General features: G+C 41.5%; 2 protein-coding genes across 8 annotated transcripts in view; one reads left to right on the top strand and one right to left on the bottom strand.

Moving 5' to 3' along the window:
* Nucleotides 1-9,407, top strand: part of ttyh1 (tweety family member 1) — a 98,004-nt gene extending 88,597 nt beyond the window's left edge. For 5 of the 6 annotated variants that reach the window (XM_069695826.1, XM_069695825.1, XM_069695824.1 and 2 more), the window contains 10 exons: nucleotides 1,594-1,689; nucleotides 1,912-1,984; nucleotides 3,422-3,497; nucleotides 3,695-3,750; nucleotides 4,019-4,111; nucleotides 4,209-4,301; nucleotides 4,411-4,550; nucleotides 5,393-5,560; nucleotides 7,124-7,202; nucleotides 8,328-9,407. In XM_069695826.1, coding sequence (XP_069551927.1) covers nucleotides 1,594-1,689; nucleotides 1,912-1,984; nucleotides 3,422-3,497; nucleotides 3,695-3,750; nucleotides 4,019-4,111; nucleotides 4,209-4,301; nucleotides 4,411-4,550; nucleotides 5,393-5,560; nucleotides 7,124-7,202; nucleotides 8,328-8,411 — 958 coding nt within the window. In that variant the 3' untranslated portion in view covers nucleotides 8,412-9,407. The remainder of the gene's footprint in view (nucleotides 1-1,593; nucleotides 1,690-1,911; nucleotides 1,985-3,421; nucleotides 3,498-3,694; nucleotides 3,751-4,018; nucleotides 4,112-4,208; nucleotides 4,302-4,410; nucleotides 4,551-5,392; nucleotides 5,561-7,123; nucleotides 7,203-8,327) is intronic. The other variant, XM_069695827.1, reaches the window with a different exon arrangement.
* Nucleotides 9,408-9,468: 61 nt separating this feature from the next.
* josd2 (Josephin domain containing 2) lies at nucleotides 9,469-13,971 on the bottom strand. Of its 2 annotated transcripts, none has more exons than XM_069695859.1 (5): nucleotides 13,712-13,971; nucleotides 13,338-13,467; nucleotides 11,753-11,878; nucleotides 11,004-11,198; nucleotides 9,469-10,771 (listed from the first exon to the last, which is right to left on the bottom strand). In XM_069695859.1, the coding sequence occupies exons 2-5, from the start codon at nucleotides 13,457-13,459 to the stop codon at nucleotides 10,660-10,662; spliced, it is 555 nt and encodes a 184-aa protein (XP_069551960.1). In that variant the 5' UTR covers nucleotides 13,460-13,467; nucleotides 13,712-13,971; the 3' UTR covers nucleotides 9,469-10,659. The 2 variants fall into 2 exon arrangements, with proteins under 2 accessions (XP_069551960.1, XP_069551961.1); XM_069695860.1 differs by lacking the exon at nucleotides 13,712-13,971 and adding an exon at nucleotides 13,594-13,610.
* Between the last annotated feature and the right edge of the window lie 1,438 nt (nucleotides 13,972-15,409).

The raw sequence follows: 15,409 nt of genomic DNA, 5'->3' as shown, positions 1-15,409 counted from the left end.
TCCCAGTACTGATTAATAATATCCATTTACTAATAACAATGTCCTCATAAACAAATCACATCCCTCGCTTGTAACAGCAAGAAGTTAAGTATAGTTCAAGCTCTTGTTTCTACATTAGTTTACACAGAAACTAAAGCTAAAAATAAAAACAAAGATAAACGATAAAGACAAACTCTGATTGAAAGTGAAGACAGACACGCTGGATGAATGCTTCCTTTTTTTCTGTTAAATAAAGACATACGTCTTCTTATAATCTTCTCTGCAGTTTAAATTCTGGGAACAGTGGATAGTGAGAGTTTTAATCCCAGATGAAGTGGAAAAATCTAAATATGATGAAAGGAGCAAGGTATAATCTGCACATTACCGACACGTAATGGCTGTGATGAAACACTTATCTAATTTATATCCAGCAGGTGATTTGTTGTCAGGACGACGGTCCAGTGGGAGCGTTTATAAATACAATGAGATTCATCAATACACAGCACAATTAGGCTGCTGAATATTTCAGAGTCATGTACGGGCCATAGATTCTTACTACTCACATCAAGGATCAATGAGTCAGACAGACAAAACGCATATATTCAGCTAAACAACCCCTCTGGTCCTGCGCTCTCTCTGAGAGGGGGGAAGGCAGGTTGACCATGGGGATTGGTTTGCTAATGAGAGAGATAGCATCCCCCCGTCGAACTTCATTATTGCCTATAACAGAAGTGCCCAAATTATTTTCTATGAAGAGCCGTGAATTAATCTGGATGGAGGTCTGCGGGCCAAAAATACATGTTTTGATATGTGAAATTACATTTCATTTGAAATGTGATATATTTTACTACATTTTTACATTCTAAATCAAAAATGAAATTTCTGAATAATTAAAACACTACTCTTTAATCTGCTTGATACTTTTTTTTAAAATTATTATTATTATTTTGAATAAATTATCAAAACCAGCATAAAGTATCTATCTGCTTCTTTTTGAGATGACCTTAAAATATTTTAATAAAAAAAAAAAAAAAATCACTGTTTGGTGGAACCGCTCAAGTACACTTGTAATGACGGTTCATTTTGAAACAGTCACGGCAAAAAATTTTGCAGAGCACTGTTTTAAATACTGTTGGTTGTGTGAGACCACATACTTGGTCAATGACTGAGACGTTAATTTTTGATTTGAATTAATCATGTCTGACTCCTTTTCTGACAAAATCAAAACAAAAACCTACACTATTAAGTTTTTCTTTAAAACACATGAGAAACTACTGTCACAAAGTCTACCCTCTTGTCCTCGTTAGAAATATTATAACAGAGCAGTTTCATGGCATTTGCTTGTGTCACTTGTGCTCAATAGAAGAGCAGTTGAAGGGTCAAGGTTCAATTTATTCATCCATGAAAACACAGCAACAGTAAGCTTTGTGTTTGTGCAACCACGTGTTGTAAAAAATCAATAAAAAAGTAACATAATGTTTTAACTAAATTAGTAAAAAAAAAAAAAAAAAAAAAAAACAGTAAGTGGACTTTGACGCCAGTTTTTTTTTCATTGCTGAATTTATAGGCTAATGTGTTTAATATGTAGTAAGCAGCATCACCTGTTTATTCTAGGTGGCTGTCATACGTGTTGTTGCTGCTGCTTGACCTCATAGTGTGTCTGTTCATCCTGCTGGGACTGGCCAAACAAGCCCGCTGGCTGCTCATCCTGTGAGTACACACACACACACACACACACACACACACACACACACACACACACACACACACACACACACACACACACACACACACACACACACACACACACACACACACACACACACACACACACACACACACACTCCTGTATCTTCAGACACAAACCATACAACGCTGTATTGATGGTCAGGGTGTCCTCTAGGCTGAAGAGTTTGTGCTGTTCCCCCTCAGGATGACTGTGCTGGCTTGGCTGGCTCTCTTCCTAAGCTGGGGCTCCCTGGGCTTGGAGACAGCCACTGTGGTGGTGAGTAGACTAAGTGAAATTGCTGTGGGGAACGGGACCAGGACCGCAGAAATAGGAAGTGAATGGGATTAGCTGGCCGTCGCTGAGAGGAAGAGAGCTTTAGGAGGCTGACCCCCGATGGCAGGCCAAAGCGATGTGTATGTGTGGGTTGGTGTGTGATTTCTGTGCCCATTGTGCTAAACTGTGAAAAGACCTGCCTCCTAGGGAACGCTGCAGTCATGGCACAAGACCAGAAAGGCAGGAAAATGGGGCAGAGATTAAAGATTCAATGAGCGTGTGCATGAGCGCATTTGTAAACAAAGTGTGTTCGCGCACTAAAGTGCGTGTTTTACATGCAAGTGTGTGGGTGTTTGGCTTCGAGAAGTAACGATGGAGGATGAAGAGAAGTGCTTTCAACAAGAGTGAGGAGGGGAAGAGCTGGAGAGTGCATCTTGAGATCACTTTTATAGTGCACTAACGTGAGTGACGAGCGAGAGAGAGAGTGGGGAAACCATCAGCTTGCCATCAGTGGTACAGGCTCGAGGCTGTTACAGTGCCTCTGTGCCTTGGGTCTTTATGATGAGCATGCATAGAAGTGGGAGTGTGAGTGTAATCCTGTGAAAGTTACATTTACTAACATGCTGCTGGAGAGTGGATCTGAAGGTCCAGCTGTGCTTTTAATGCGCAAACATGACATCAGCGTGCTGTTTTTTACAGGCGACTCTCCAGCCACCTTCAGAACAGTGACATTTATCAGTGACAAAGAGCATAAAAACATCTCTATGTCCCAAACAAGAGACTGTCCATTTTGAGTCTCTGAGAGATATTTGGTTCGTGTGAAGAGCGTAAATTGGGGGTGTTTTTCTGCACTGCTGCTCAGTTTAAGAGTCTCTGTGTCATGTGGGGCTGGCGGGAGACGTCCCAAGGCCTGTGGGTCCACACAGAGCCGCTCTGTCCCTGGTCACTGACAGGGAAACAATGGGCCAGCTGTGGGCCTGCCCACTTTATTTTGCCCCGGGTCACTGCTTTCCCCAATCAGTCGCCAGGCTCTCTGTGTGGCTCTCGCTCCCTCTTCTGGTGGGGGAATCTCAGGCTGAGTGTTTGTGGGTGTGCTATTTCTCCAAAAACAGGCCAGAAGGCAAGTGATATGGAAAAAAAAAAAGAGGTTATAAAAGGGGATGATCTAATGGAAAAAAATATGTCAGAGGAGTGCAGGTTTGTCTGAGACAGCATGTGATGCAGGCTGATCAATATTTTCCACTTTGTTGTGCGCTACTGTCGGGCATCTGCAGAGCAAAGTATGACCCTCGGTCAGTGTGTTTACTAAGTTTTTCCTTGCAATCATTTTCTCTTGCCCTCCCTCTTTGGCCTCATCTTCCCTCCTCTCTCTCCCACTGCTTCTTCCTGCTCTGCTGTCACCTTCTGTCACTCTCCCTGTCACTCTCGCTGCATCGCCAGGCTCTCAGTGACTTCTGCTCAGATCCAAACGCGTTCGTCCTCAACTCCACCAACTTCAACACTGGGACTAGCTCAGGTAACCATTCACCTCTCCCTGTCCAAACAATACTCTCTGGAAGAGCTAGTTGTTTCCCCCGTCCCTGCCATGCACTTGATTTACCCTCCAAATGTGCTTTTGTGAGCAGAATCTGGTATAATGACACATGAATGTTTCCACGTCTTTTCTTTTGTGCCTTGATCTTTTGTGCCACTGCTGTTTTGTTGGCCATTCAGATGTGTTGGATTATTACCTGACCTGCAACAGACGCATGAACAGTCCATTCCAGCAGGTAATGGGATCTCTGTTAGTCACACGTTATATGTAAACATATTCACACTGCGGGCTTTCAGCTGACACCGAAGCAGGTCGGGTGTCAAACTCTCTCAAGGGCATTTAGGGACAAATTATCTGAGGGTGGGATGCAAAGCTGTTGCTGCACCTCCTTTCCTCAGATGATTAGGTCCCAGGTAAAATAGCTACACTCTCAGCATATTAATGATATATTTCAGCTATAATGCAAAATAAAAGCTCTTAATTCCACTGACTCCCCTGTTTAGCTGCTGACCCAGTCGCAGAGGGCGCTCTCAAACATTCACACACACCTTTCCAGTCTGGACAGAAACGCTCTCACGCAGTTCCCCAAAGCTGAGGTAGGTTTTAATTTATACACAGGAGATACCATTTATGCAACATGTTTTTCACCTTTTCAGTGGTTTTCTCACAGTCAGCAATTTTGTGTTGCCACAGAAATCACTCAGGGAGGCTCAACAGATACTCAACTCCACAGAGGGCAACTTTCATCAGCTGGTGGCACTACTGAACTGCCGGGGGCTGAATAAGGTAATCCAGGGAGCTGAGCACTGCATGTAGAAGTACTGCAAATCACAATCAAGCCACTGCTTCTTTTTTTTTTCTCACTTATTTCTGTTTTTCTACTTTTTGGTTTTAGGACTACATAGACTCCCTGAAAGGCCTGTGTTATGATGGGATGGAGGGGCTGCTCTACCTCTCCCTTTACTCTTTCCTCTCTGCTCTGGCCTTCACTGCTATCCTCTGCTCCCTGCCTGGTGCCTGGAGGAGCTTTCCCAGGTGAGATAAGTGTGCATTTGTTTGTCTCCAATACACCTCAGGAGTGCATAAAAAAAGGAAACGTGTAAGTGCTGTTATTTTGCTGCAATAACTCATTTTAATGGCCTCACACTTATTTACTGTAAAACTCGATAAAGTGCCTACATTAAAAACTGCCAAAAGTGGTACAAGAAAGGGACAGTGGCAGACAACGTAGGTTGATCTTGGATGGAAGTTAGTAAATTTGTCTGTCCCTCAGGGCCGGGACTCCTCTGTTCCACCATTCATGACAAACAATGAGCTGATCCTCCACAAGTGCATCATAATTACAAAATTCTGGCATTTCTGCATGCCACTTGGCATGTGTGAGAGGGTATTTTAGTGTATTCTATGAGAGCCAAAACCTCCAATAAAAGCTGGTGGTATCTCTCCTCAGCCTGCTTTTATATGAATGTTATTCCTGTTGTTCAGACTTGTGCAGTTTGAAATTCTGTGGTTTTGATTGAAGGTTTGGTGGATGTGGAACAAAATTAGCTGGTTAGCTTCGAATACATATAAGCCCAGTTCATGTGTCGTCAGCTCACAGTAAGATTCAGTAGTTTGTGATTGGAGCTGAAAGTGCAATGCTACTGGAGATCAATAGTTTTATGTGGAGACTATTTGGGGATAAAAACATGATATTTACCGTCTTAAGTGTTTGTCATGCCTTTTTTGCACAATTTTGCATAAAAACAATGATCATCAAACAGATTTATATAACATGTAGTTATAATAGTCGATACATTGCATCTAAAGACACGGTGGTACTCATCATTTCTCTACTCTCACACGTCCCCTTTTCTCTCTTTCATGGACGGCAACAGTGAATCTGAGGAGTACGAAGACTCGGACAGCGAGAGTGAGGACCCCTTCACCTCCCATCAGGCACGTAGACAGACGGCCTCGGGGTCTCAGCGAGGGGCCATGGCCCCCTTCTATAATTACCCGGGGGCCGGGTGGACACCCCCCTTTTCTAGCGCGCCACCCCTCCCGTGAGTAACACAGACACACAGACACACAGACAGACAGACAGACAGACAGCAAGAGGAGGAAGCTGCCCTGAGATTCAGTTTTAGTGTCATCAAAGCGTGTGTTTCTGTTTTGATATTATGGGCAGCTTATACACTAGTGCCCCTCCAGATCAGGGATTTTAAAAAGTCCAGGAAGAAGTTTGACAACACAGAGTGCACACATAGAGACTGACTGAGCACTGTTGAGATATTTCTGTGCAGACACATAGTCTTTTCGGTGAGGGCATTAAGCTTAAAATCACAACCCCCCTTCAAAGCTCAGAGTTACAGCACAGTTGTAATTATGTTGACGACACACGTAACAGCTGCTGTATATAATACACACCGTTCTTTACACAGGAGACGTCAGAATAGGTAGTTTGAGTGCAGATTCACACACTCGTGTCTCCATATACACAGGGAGGTTTAGTCCAAATGCACAGAGCTGTCAGGTTAAGCACATGCATTGCAGACAGACACACAGACAGGTCAATATGGACTACAGTGTAGGCAGAGAAACAGACACAACTGCAGAGGTCTGTCTGTCTGTCTGTGTGTCTGTCTATCCGTCTGTCAAGTGTTTCAGGACAGACGATATAGGCCGCTCGGTCATTTTCACAGATCTTGTCTCAAATGGCGTCCTGTCTCCTAAACAGTAGCATGCTACTGCTGTGTTGGGGGGAGGGTGTCATTGATGAGGCCGCGCTCGTAAAAACTCCGGCGGTGTGAGGCTCAGGTTGTCTATAGGTAACCCCTCCCCACACACACCCTCCTGCATCACTCTCATCCGTCTCTTCACTGTGGTGTCCAGAGCTCTCAGGCTCTTTCTCGCCATCTGTCCTGCTGCTTTTCTCTTCATGATTCCTCCTGCTTCCTTTTTGGTTCCCCCTCTTTCACACTTTTCTCATCTTATTCTGTTCCCCCCCCCCCCTCCCCACTCCCCTTCTAATCCCTCACTGAGGAATCCAAGCATAGTTAGTGCCATGTAGTCGTGGACTACTTTTTACTTCCTTTTTTAATGCCAGTTGACCACAAATACAAGGATACTGACTGAATCAAACTGTCCAGGCTCAGAAACTCAGCCAGCACAACAAAATATAGTCCACTCCTCTGAAATGGAATCTGTCTTGATGGCTTTAAAAGCTCTCTGGGTTTTATTGTGCAGATAAACAAATTCATTAGGAAAAAAACAAACAGCTGAAATGGGACTGGTGAGTCACACCCAGACCTAAATGCATGTAATTGCAGATTATTTGTACAAATCCTGCTGTGCATCAGTCAGGAGTGGACTGGACGCCTGCTGCTGATGGTGCTCACAGTGAGAGTACTAATACCTACTAGCTCTACTAAGTGCTGTGTTTTTCCGCACTATATTTCTAATCACTCTTTCTCCTTCTTCCCTTTTACCTGTCCTTGGGTCCCGTCACCCTGCGGCCCCCCTGTCCCCTCTGTCTTTCTCATTGTGTCTCACCCCTATTTCCCTCTCTTCTTTATCCTCTATTCTCCCTCTCTCTCCTGTCCTTGTCTCTTTCTATCTCTATACAGGACTCCAAACGTTTCCTCCAATGGCAACCCTGGCTATGAGAGCCTACCCCTGACTGACAGGCAGTCCCCACCCCCCTCTGTGAGTTCCTCTGTACTTGTGACACCATCACAATCTGGGCCATTTTTGTTGTAGTTGTTCGCGCTCCCGCTCGCTTTGGTAACCAGTAGCAAACGGTCAACTATCGTGGTGGCGAGCCCTCAACCTCGCAAGACCCGGCTGTGGGCTGGCCTTTTGCTCATTTCGATTACAGCGCTTCAAAACATGCAAAAAATATGAGAATAAAATGATCATTTATGTGAATTTGAGAGCTCATCGTGTTTTATTATCACTATTTCGCTGTTTCACACCAAACAGTGAACATTCAGAATGAGAAATAACTCAAGGTCCCCTTACTTCTTCTGGGTTGATTTTTAATCTGCACTTGTGGGTTTTTCTCAGTCAATCAAGTTTGATGAAGTTTCTCTCCCATATAGAAGACCGCCTGACCAAACTTTAAGTCTCATTATGACAAATTAGCTATTTCTATGATACCTGCTGAAGAAGACCACGCAGATTAAAGCACTGCTGCAAAAAAGCTAATTAGTGGACCTTTGCAATTTCTCTTTAAGTCAAAATAATTGTAAATGACAGTAAACAGTTTCTGATATGAAACCAAACCTTTTGTTTTCTGTCTCAGTTCATATGTAACAATAGCCACAGAAAAAGGAAAAAAAAAAAACCTCAAGGCCACTTTACTGGAGTTTTTGTGGAGCTTTTGACTGCATTTCAGATGTCCTTAGCAGATAAAGTTTGGAGTTACCATCTATGTGTGACAACATTTTATCATTTGAACAAATTTGTAGTCTCTTAAAATGTAACTCAGCTAATTCCATGACAAGTGAGCTAACCCAATCTGCTGAAGACGACCATGAGATGTGGTTGAAAGCCTGAAAAAAATTATATTTGAATTTTTTTTTTGCCAAACCAATGAACTTGTTGAGAACTGAATTAGTCTTCTTAATTAATTGACTGTAACTGGTTCTCTCTGCATAAGCATGTTAAAGCATGTTGTTCAGAGCACAACACGCGCTGTCTGCCTCTCTTAATGAGTCATGTGGGTGAATAACCAGTTTTCTTTTCTTCTCTTTTATTTTCTCACAATATAACGTCGGACCATCTCAATCTGTCTTCTGTTGAATGCCGTCATCTTTTCTGGAAGTACAGTACTCTCCCAGCATGCTGACTGGTTATGGGGGAAGTCAATCACACCCCAACCCCGCCCATTCGAGGAACCTGTATTCACGTTGATTATTATTTTCTTTTTTGTTAGAAAATGTATAGAAAAAAAAAAAAGGTTTAGTTTTCATATGAATGGACACTTTAATGAAATGAAAAAGAAACTAATCTAAATAAAATGAATGCTAGGTGTGAATTCAAAGTGCATAACGTCAGTACCACTGAATATTATTATTATTAAAAGCACTTAAAAGAAACAGTTCTCAATGGACTGCTGATATAACCGACAGTCATGTTGCCGGTTGGTTTGTGCAAAGCTATGAACCAAGTCCACTTGGGCAAAATTCTTTCCCCTTGTTTGTCCAAACTGTGTAAACTGTGAACAGTCGTGAGGCAAGTCAGAATGGTATTGACGTTACTACGTTGTAGTTTTATATTCTTAAATGTATCTGTACCACTGATTCATTTTCAAGTTTTTATATAAATATTGTTGTAGAAAAGCACTGGCACGTAGCGACAACACATTTTTTTTTCTGTGAATGGTTATGCAGTTCCTTCACTTGGTATCATTTTTTTTTTTATCATTACTTTTTATAGGTGTCAATTCTGTATTTTCCTTGTAATACCTTATGGTACTCTGTATATCTCACTGTCTATAATAACTGAATAATCATGAACCTTTGCTCTTAAAAAAATACTTGAGGGCTACTGAGACCCTGTTTTAATGATTGAATGGAGAACTACAACTGCCACTCAAATCTCGAGAATGGAGAACTACAAATCCCATGCAACGACAGCAGGTACATAGCAATATGATTCTTGCTACTGGTGCTGCAGTAGCCCTACCGTAACTAGCAATAATCCCTACGTATAGCATTGGGTTTCTGAGATCTCTCCAAGATGTTTTGTGTATATATGGTATGGTTTGAGATTTCATTGAATCCCCCTTCCTCGCCAACTGACCTTGTTAACCCTTGAATTGAGTTTGTATGGTTATCAATGCTCCTTTTGAATGGCATCCTTTTACACTCAAGAGTCTAATATAAATAAAAAATAACTTCAATAACCCGATGCTGGTCTTCCTCGTGTCTACAAGAACAAACACACGTAGCATGTTTCACAACAGATACATACTGAAAACAAGAGGTTTAATATAAATAAGTTTCAATATAATGAACCTCTGAGCTTAGGTTTATGTGGAAGTTAGTCACTAGTGAGTATCAGAGACAGTGCTCCTATTCTTTTGGATATGCATAGATCAACAGGAGAGACAGAATACAAACATACAAGAAAGGTTACATACAGTCACAGAACCAGCGTTTTTGCATGTTTCGGGAAGAGTGTAATTTACATTCCTGCATACTTTCCATTCAGGTGAACTAAACTAACGTCCGTGTAGCCGCCGACTTTCATTCATGACAGAGAAGTGAAACATTGATTCAACAGGTAATCCATCACAATGCACTTTGATTTGTGTCAGCTTCACTGCTGTGTGGAGTCAAATATATTATCACACAACAATAATAAAAACAGAAAGAGATTAGATGTGCACTGTGATGGACTACTGATCTTTTTTTGTATACTAAAGCTAAACGAAAGGCAAAAAAGATAAATAATGTCTGGAGAGTCTTGAATGGTAAATGTATAAAAACATGCAGAGACACTGGCGCAGTCCTTCAATGCCTCACCAGGTGATGCCTTCATGGTACCTGTGCCTGGTTGAGCACACACAAAGACAAACAGTGCTGACACATCTAACATCTGCAGTGCATAGATGGATAACAAAGACGAAGGAAGAGATGGCGCAGCTTCATGACTGATTAACTTTGACATTACCGCTGTACGTGCAGCACAATGATCCTCAGTTCCACCCTTTTCATCTCGATGGTTTAGTGATCAAAGTTATTCAGTTACCATTACTGTAGATGTTTTTCATGCACAAATACGACCTGCAAATTTCCATTCAGTCACATGTAACAGCTAAAGCGTCAACCCACATTTGCCTCAAACTTGCATCTTTGATGCCATAGATGCCCCCCCCCCCCAGTGTGAAAATCAAAAGGTACCAAGAGTAGGGAGGACACCGCAGGTACATGGGTGATATGAGGCCGACAGCTGTTACAATCAAACAGTTCTTCATTTTAGGAGTAACCGCCCGCCTCTGCTTCTCTTTGGAATTTCCTCTGTGTGTCTGTGTACATATGAAATGTATTTTAGTGCATTCCCTGAGGAAATTTCTAAAAACGAGGTGGTTGTCTTTTTTCCCAAAGGCGTTTTTTTTCCCCTTGCTATGCAAAAGTACATCCTGTCCCAAGGCATCTCATTTTTTGGGGTTGTCGGAGTTCAGCCATGAGCCGTCCTCCTCCACCTCCCGCCTGACGACGAGGAGCATCTCTGCCACGTCCTGAGAAAGCTGTTCGCTGAGAAATGTACTGAAAGAGACGAACGACAACAAAAAGGAGAGACGAGGTTAGAAGAGCACAGACACAAACTGTGGGTTTATTAATACAATGCAGTGTCCTGACACAAACGGTGAAGTAACACTCATGTGACCACCATATGGGATGACTCATTCACTCAGACCGAGTCCAAGCAGCAACACAGAAGCCAAGTTTTGATGTGATTCAGAGCCCAGGAATCATTGTTGAGTTGTAAATGTCTTACCATAGTTCTGCTTCGCCCCCGATGCAGACTGGACTCTTCAGTTTGGAGTCCAGGTTGTAGTATTGTCCGTTAACTTGCCGAACTGCGAGCCAGTGCCGCCGCCGGAGTGGGAGGGACACGATCCCGAGGGACACTCGAGAGGGGACATTAAGAATAAAGCCCTGGACCTTTGACACACAAAGGCTCTCAACCGTCCTGCATTTTTGAAAAGGCGAGAAAGAAAGCATTACACAAAACGTCCAACTTCAGATATTCTTTGTAGTCTCTGTTATGTTCAGGACATTTTTTTTTACAATGAATGACCTCAACCTCGCTAAACCTACTTCCGCTGCACTTGCTAATCTAACAAAATAAAATCCTAATTTTAATGTGCAGATGGTAATGGAGTGAGTAAAGAGTGAGTCACCCTTCTTATTTACAGTGCAACATGCCCCGGGGTTGCGCTGCATGATGGTCTTTTGCTTGTGCAGAAATGAGTATCTCTGTGTCTAAATCTGAAAAGAAGCCTTTGTCCTTTGAATAAAATGGCACGACACTAAGAGCTGACGCTACTGATATTCTGAGTCATTTTAATCTTCCATCTCCAAACCAAACTTATTGATATTTTCATTTGAATGAAGGAGAAAGTCACTACAAACTGAAAAAGTCTTTTATATATTATATATTAATCAGAAAATGATGCCTTTCAGATTTACATTAAACATGCTTAAAAGTGACTCATCACACGGGGCTCAGTGCGTCTCACTCACCTGCGTTTGTCCCACCACACTGCGGCCAGGTCCCTGCTCTGTAGTGCCGCCATGATGACGTTGACGTCATAGTTTCCTGTGCCCAACACTGACCGATGGGGGTTCACCACACACTGTGGGGCCAGCCTGCAGAGAGGGACAGACAGTCTTTTAAATAAAAAGTCCACTTCATGTCTGGCAGAGCACAGTTATAAATCTTTCCAGTGGTGGGAACGTGTCTTCTTGTCACTCATTTAACTGGGCTGCAGTGTTTTTGGTCCGTGCTGCCCCTTGTTCAGATACGCGTTATTTGTTTGTCAAAAGCTACCAAGCTCATGACTCATGTTGTCTCATGTTCAGCTAATGGATAAAGACGTAAACAGCAGCCTCACTAAACACAATGCAGCACTGTTCTTTCCCCCTGAGGGTTAATCTGAATTTCATAACAGTGAGTTAATGTTTTACTTCACTGGAGGTGGTCTTTGTCTAAAAGCAAGAAATCCTAGAGTCAAAGTGTCATTTGATGAACTCATGTCGATTTTGTAAAGATAATTATTTTGCATTTTGGCTTCATTATACAGTTTAACAACAGGAATGATGGCAGGAGCGTGGGGAGATAGGAAGGGATATAAATATGGAACACAGGACAGAATCAAACCAGGGATGGTTGAAGTTTTAAATTTGCATTCCCACTCAAAACCTTACTAAGTGAGAATGTGTCTTATTTCTCTCAACTAAAACACTGTTAAAAATGTTATTGCTGTGTCTGAAACTAGGTTAACATGTGAACAACAACATAAACATGGGGATCACTGTAGTGGGCCGAAGCAGAATTAGAAGGATGCATGATATTGGACTCTTTTGTGATGTCCAATTTGCTAGTAATTACAGCCCAACCAATATTGGCCTATCAAACATATCTAAATTTCTGTTTTATATATATATATATATATATATATGAAAATGTTCCTTTACTGAACATATTTCAATAAATTATGCTTGGAGTGAATTAGAAATTCCTATATTTCTGGGGTTTATTACAATTTTATTTCATATCTATGTAGAATAATTCACTGATCCCAGCGGGGACAATTAACCTAAAATATCCTGCCTCCATCTTTGTCAAATGTGTTTAATGACCACATCTGAGGGATCATTGCAAAAATTACATAAATCTGGAAGAAAAAAAAAAAAAAAAAGCCAATTGAATCCAATATTTCCACAATTATCCGCTCTGCCGGTCTTTGCTTCTGTAGATCACGCAGGTTGGCGGCCGGCAAAGACTGGAAATGATTTAGTTTTGTCCCCAGCAAACATTTGATCATTACAGGCAGCTTGAAAATCCGACATCTATTAAAAAAGATCTCAAATGTGCCTTTTGAAAACAACCAACTGCTGCGTTACAGGCAAAACTAAAAACATCTCCAGGGGACATGTAGGAAATCAACTTAAGTCATTAGTCGTTCTGCCGCTGGACAGACTTGTTCAGCAGAGCCCCCCGTTTAAGAGATTTATGTTTGAATATTGTCATAGTTGATGCAAAAACACTCGCAGGTCTTTTGTACCTGTGGGCGCCGCCGACACCTCGCCACGACGTTTACCCTACCGTTTGCAGATGTCGTCGGCTGTCTCCTTGGTAAACACCCGCTCCTGGAGCACGTTGTTGAGCGCATGAATCGCGCATAGCTCCAATCGTTGCTTCTCATGAAACACTTCTCCTTCGCTCATACTAAACGCTGCAGACGACACAAACACAAACACAAACACACAGTAAGAAACGTTAACTAACACGAGCCACGTTGCAGACGGCGAGCAGTTTTGCGGTCCGTCCAAGCTAGCGGTAACTTAAAGCGTTAGCATACCGTGACGGAGGCGAAACCGTGACACTGTTTACACTCTTTGTTTGGCTGCTGACAGTTTGGAAACCAGCGGCGAAGTGAGCCTATTATTAATCAACAATAGATAATAGAAGCTGCTGACCTGCTGATGAAGCGGATTCCCCGTTAAAAAAAAAAAAAAAAAAAAAAAAAAATGATGCTGGAGTCTGACAGCTACATCCAGAAAACAGGAAGCGGACTCGTTGTTTTTATTGTTGTTGTTGTTGTTGTTGCGCTACTGATCACGCCTGTTTACGGTATTCAAAGCAGCATTAGATAATGCTTAATCATGATTCCTATAAACTTGTTACAAATAATTATAAGATAAAAAAAAATACAGGTAACTTATCTCTTGGGTGACAGCAAACGTTTTCACCCCACCGGCTAATGACTATGACGCTGTGTTGAAGCGCCCCCTAGTGCTCAGCATGGCTATTGATGCTTTTAGTAAACACAAATATTATACAGATATAATACACTTTATGAGGTACCTAACTAAAATGGATTTATTCTGACCCAACAGCTCTTTAAATCTTACCCTAATTAATCCTTCTTTTTTTTTTTTTAAACTGCTGGGCTCTGTGGCTATTTTGGAGGATTTTTGACAGTGTTGAATTTGTACGACGTGAAACACAGTTTCAACACTTCTCTAAAACATTTTCAACCACTTTTACAAAAGAAATGTTTTATCTGAGAGTATTGTATTACACTGTTTTAGTTTTAGCTATTAATAAACTGTCAATTGGGTGTACACAGATGGGACGTTTTGGGGTGTAATGGACCGTAAACTCTCTTGGAAACCTCACAGCTCACATGGGCTATAAGTGTTACACTACTTCTTTTTTTTTTCCATCCTCAGGATAAAAATCAAACAAATTACTGTGAAAAAGAAAATATCAAAGGAACGCACTAATTTACCACTAAGATAGTAAAATAAAACAAATTTAAAGTGTAAAAGACAACAAAAAGAGAATTTAACTTATATTTATGATGGAAAGATTCTTTTATATGATGGAAAGATTCTTTTGTTTTTTTCCTTTTTATGTACATGTTATGTTATACCTTGTATAAACAGGAGGGATATGATGGAAAGGAAAGATTTGTATCTTCCTCTTGTTTGCATTGTGGCTCCGGAAAGTCTGAGGCCCCGAAAAGTTTCCTTTGTTTTCTGTCTTATTTGCAAATGATTCTTTCCGCATCTAATTGACGACTATCTTGTGACCTACAACCAACTCTGTATTACCATACAAAAGCAGGTACAAAGGGAATGGGGGTGATGGTCTACTGTTTGTCCCACTGTATAAAAGCTGACCTACGGAGGAGGGAAGGCCCCTTTTTTGCTGGACACCTCTCTTTGAGGGTTCCTTCTTGCAAGAATAAATGTCCGATGTGTTTGATTTTGAACCAAGCCTCTTGAGTAATTTTTCCAACAATTTAACATTGACTCAATGTATGTCCCTCTCAATTCAGGCAAGGTACCACCATTACCTTAAATTTGAAAGTTTCATTTAAATAAAGAAACTGTAAACTTTCAGCTATTGAGTGAAAAAACACATTGATCGAACAACAGCATTGTTCATTATTTTCAGGGTATATAATGACACAAAAAAGTAAAACCCACTATGATACATAGTTTAAAGATTATCTATCTACGCTCAAAGTCTTAAACAGCAGGTAAAAGGAGTTTAATCAGTACATTGTTGAAAATTAGTCTTCACTTGTGAGAGACGAGGACACAAAGATGACATGACTGTCTGCTTTATATGCATATTAAGGTGTGTGTGTGTGTGTGGGGGGGGTG

The sequence above is a fragment of the Brachyistius frenatus genome, unplaced genomic scaffold (assembly GCF_029030835.1).
Source record: "Brachyistius frenatus isolate BFR_SWC_R1_liver_20210118 unplaced genomic scaffold, ASM2903083v1 Contig_20, whole genome shotgun sequence".
Taxonomy (NCBI): domain Eukaryota; kingdom Metazoa; phylum Chordata; class Actinopteri; family Embiotocidae; genus Brachyistius; species Brachyistius frenatus.
This window is presented reverse-complemented; position numbering and strand designations above follow the sequence as displayed.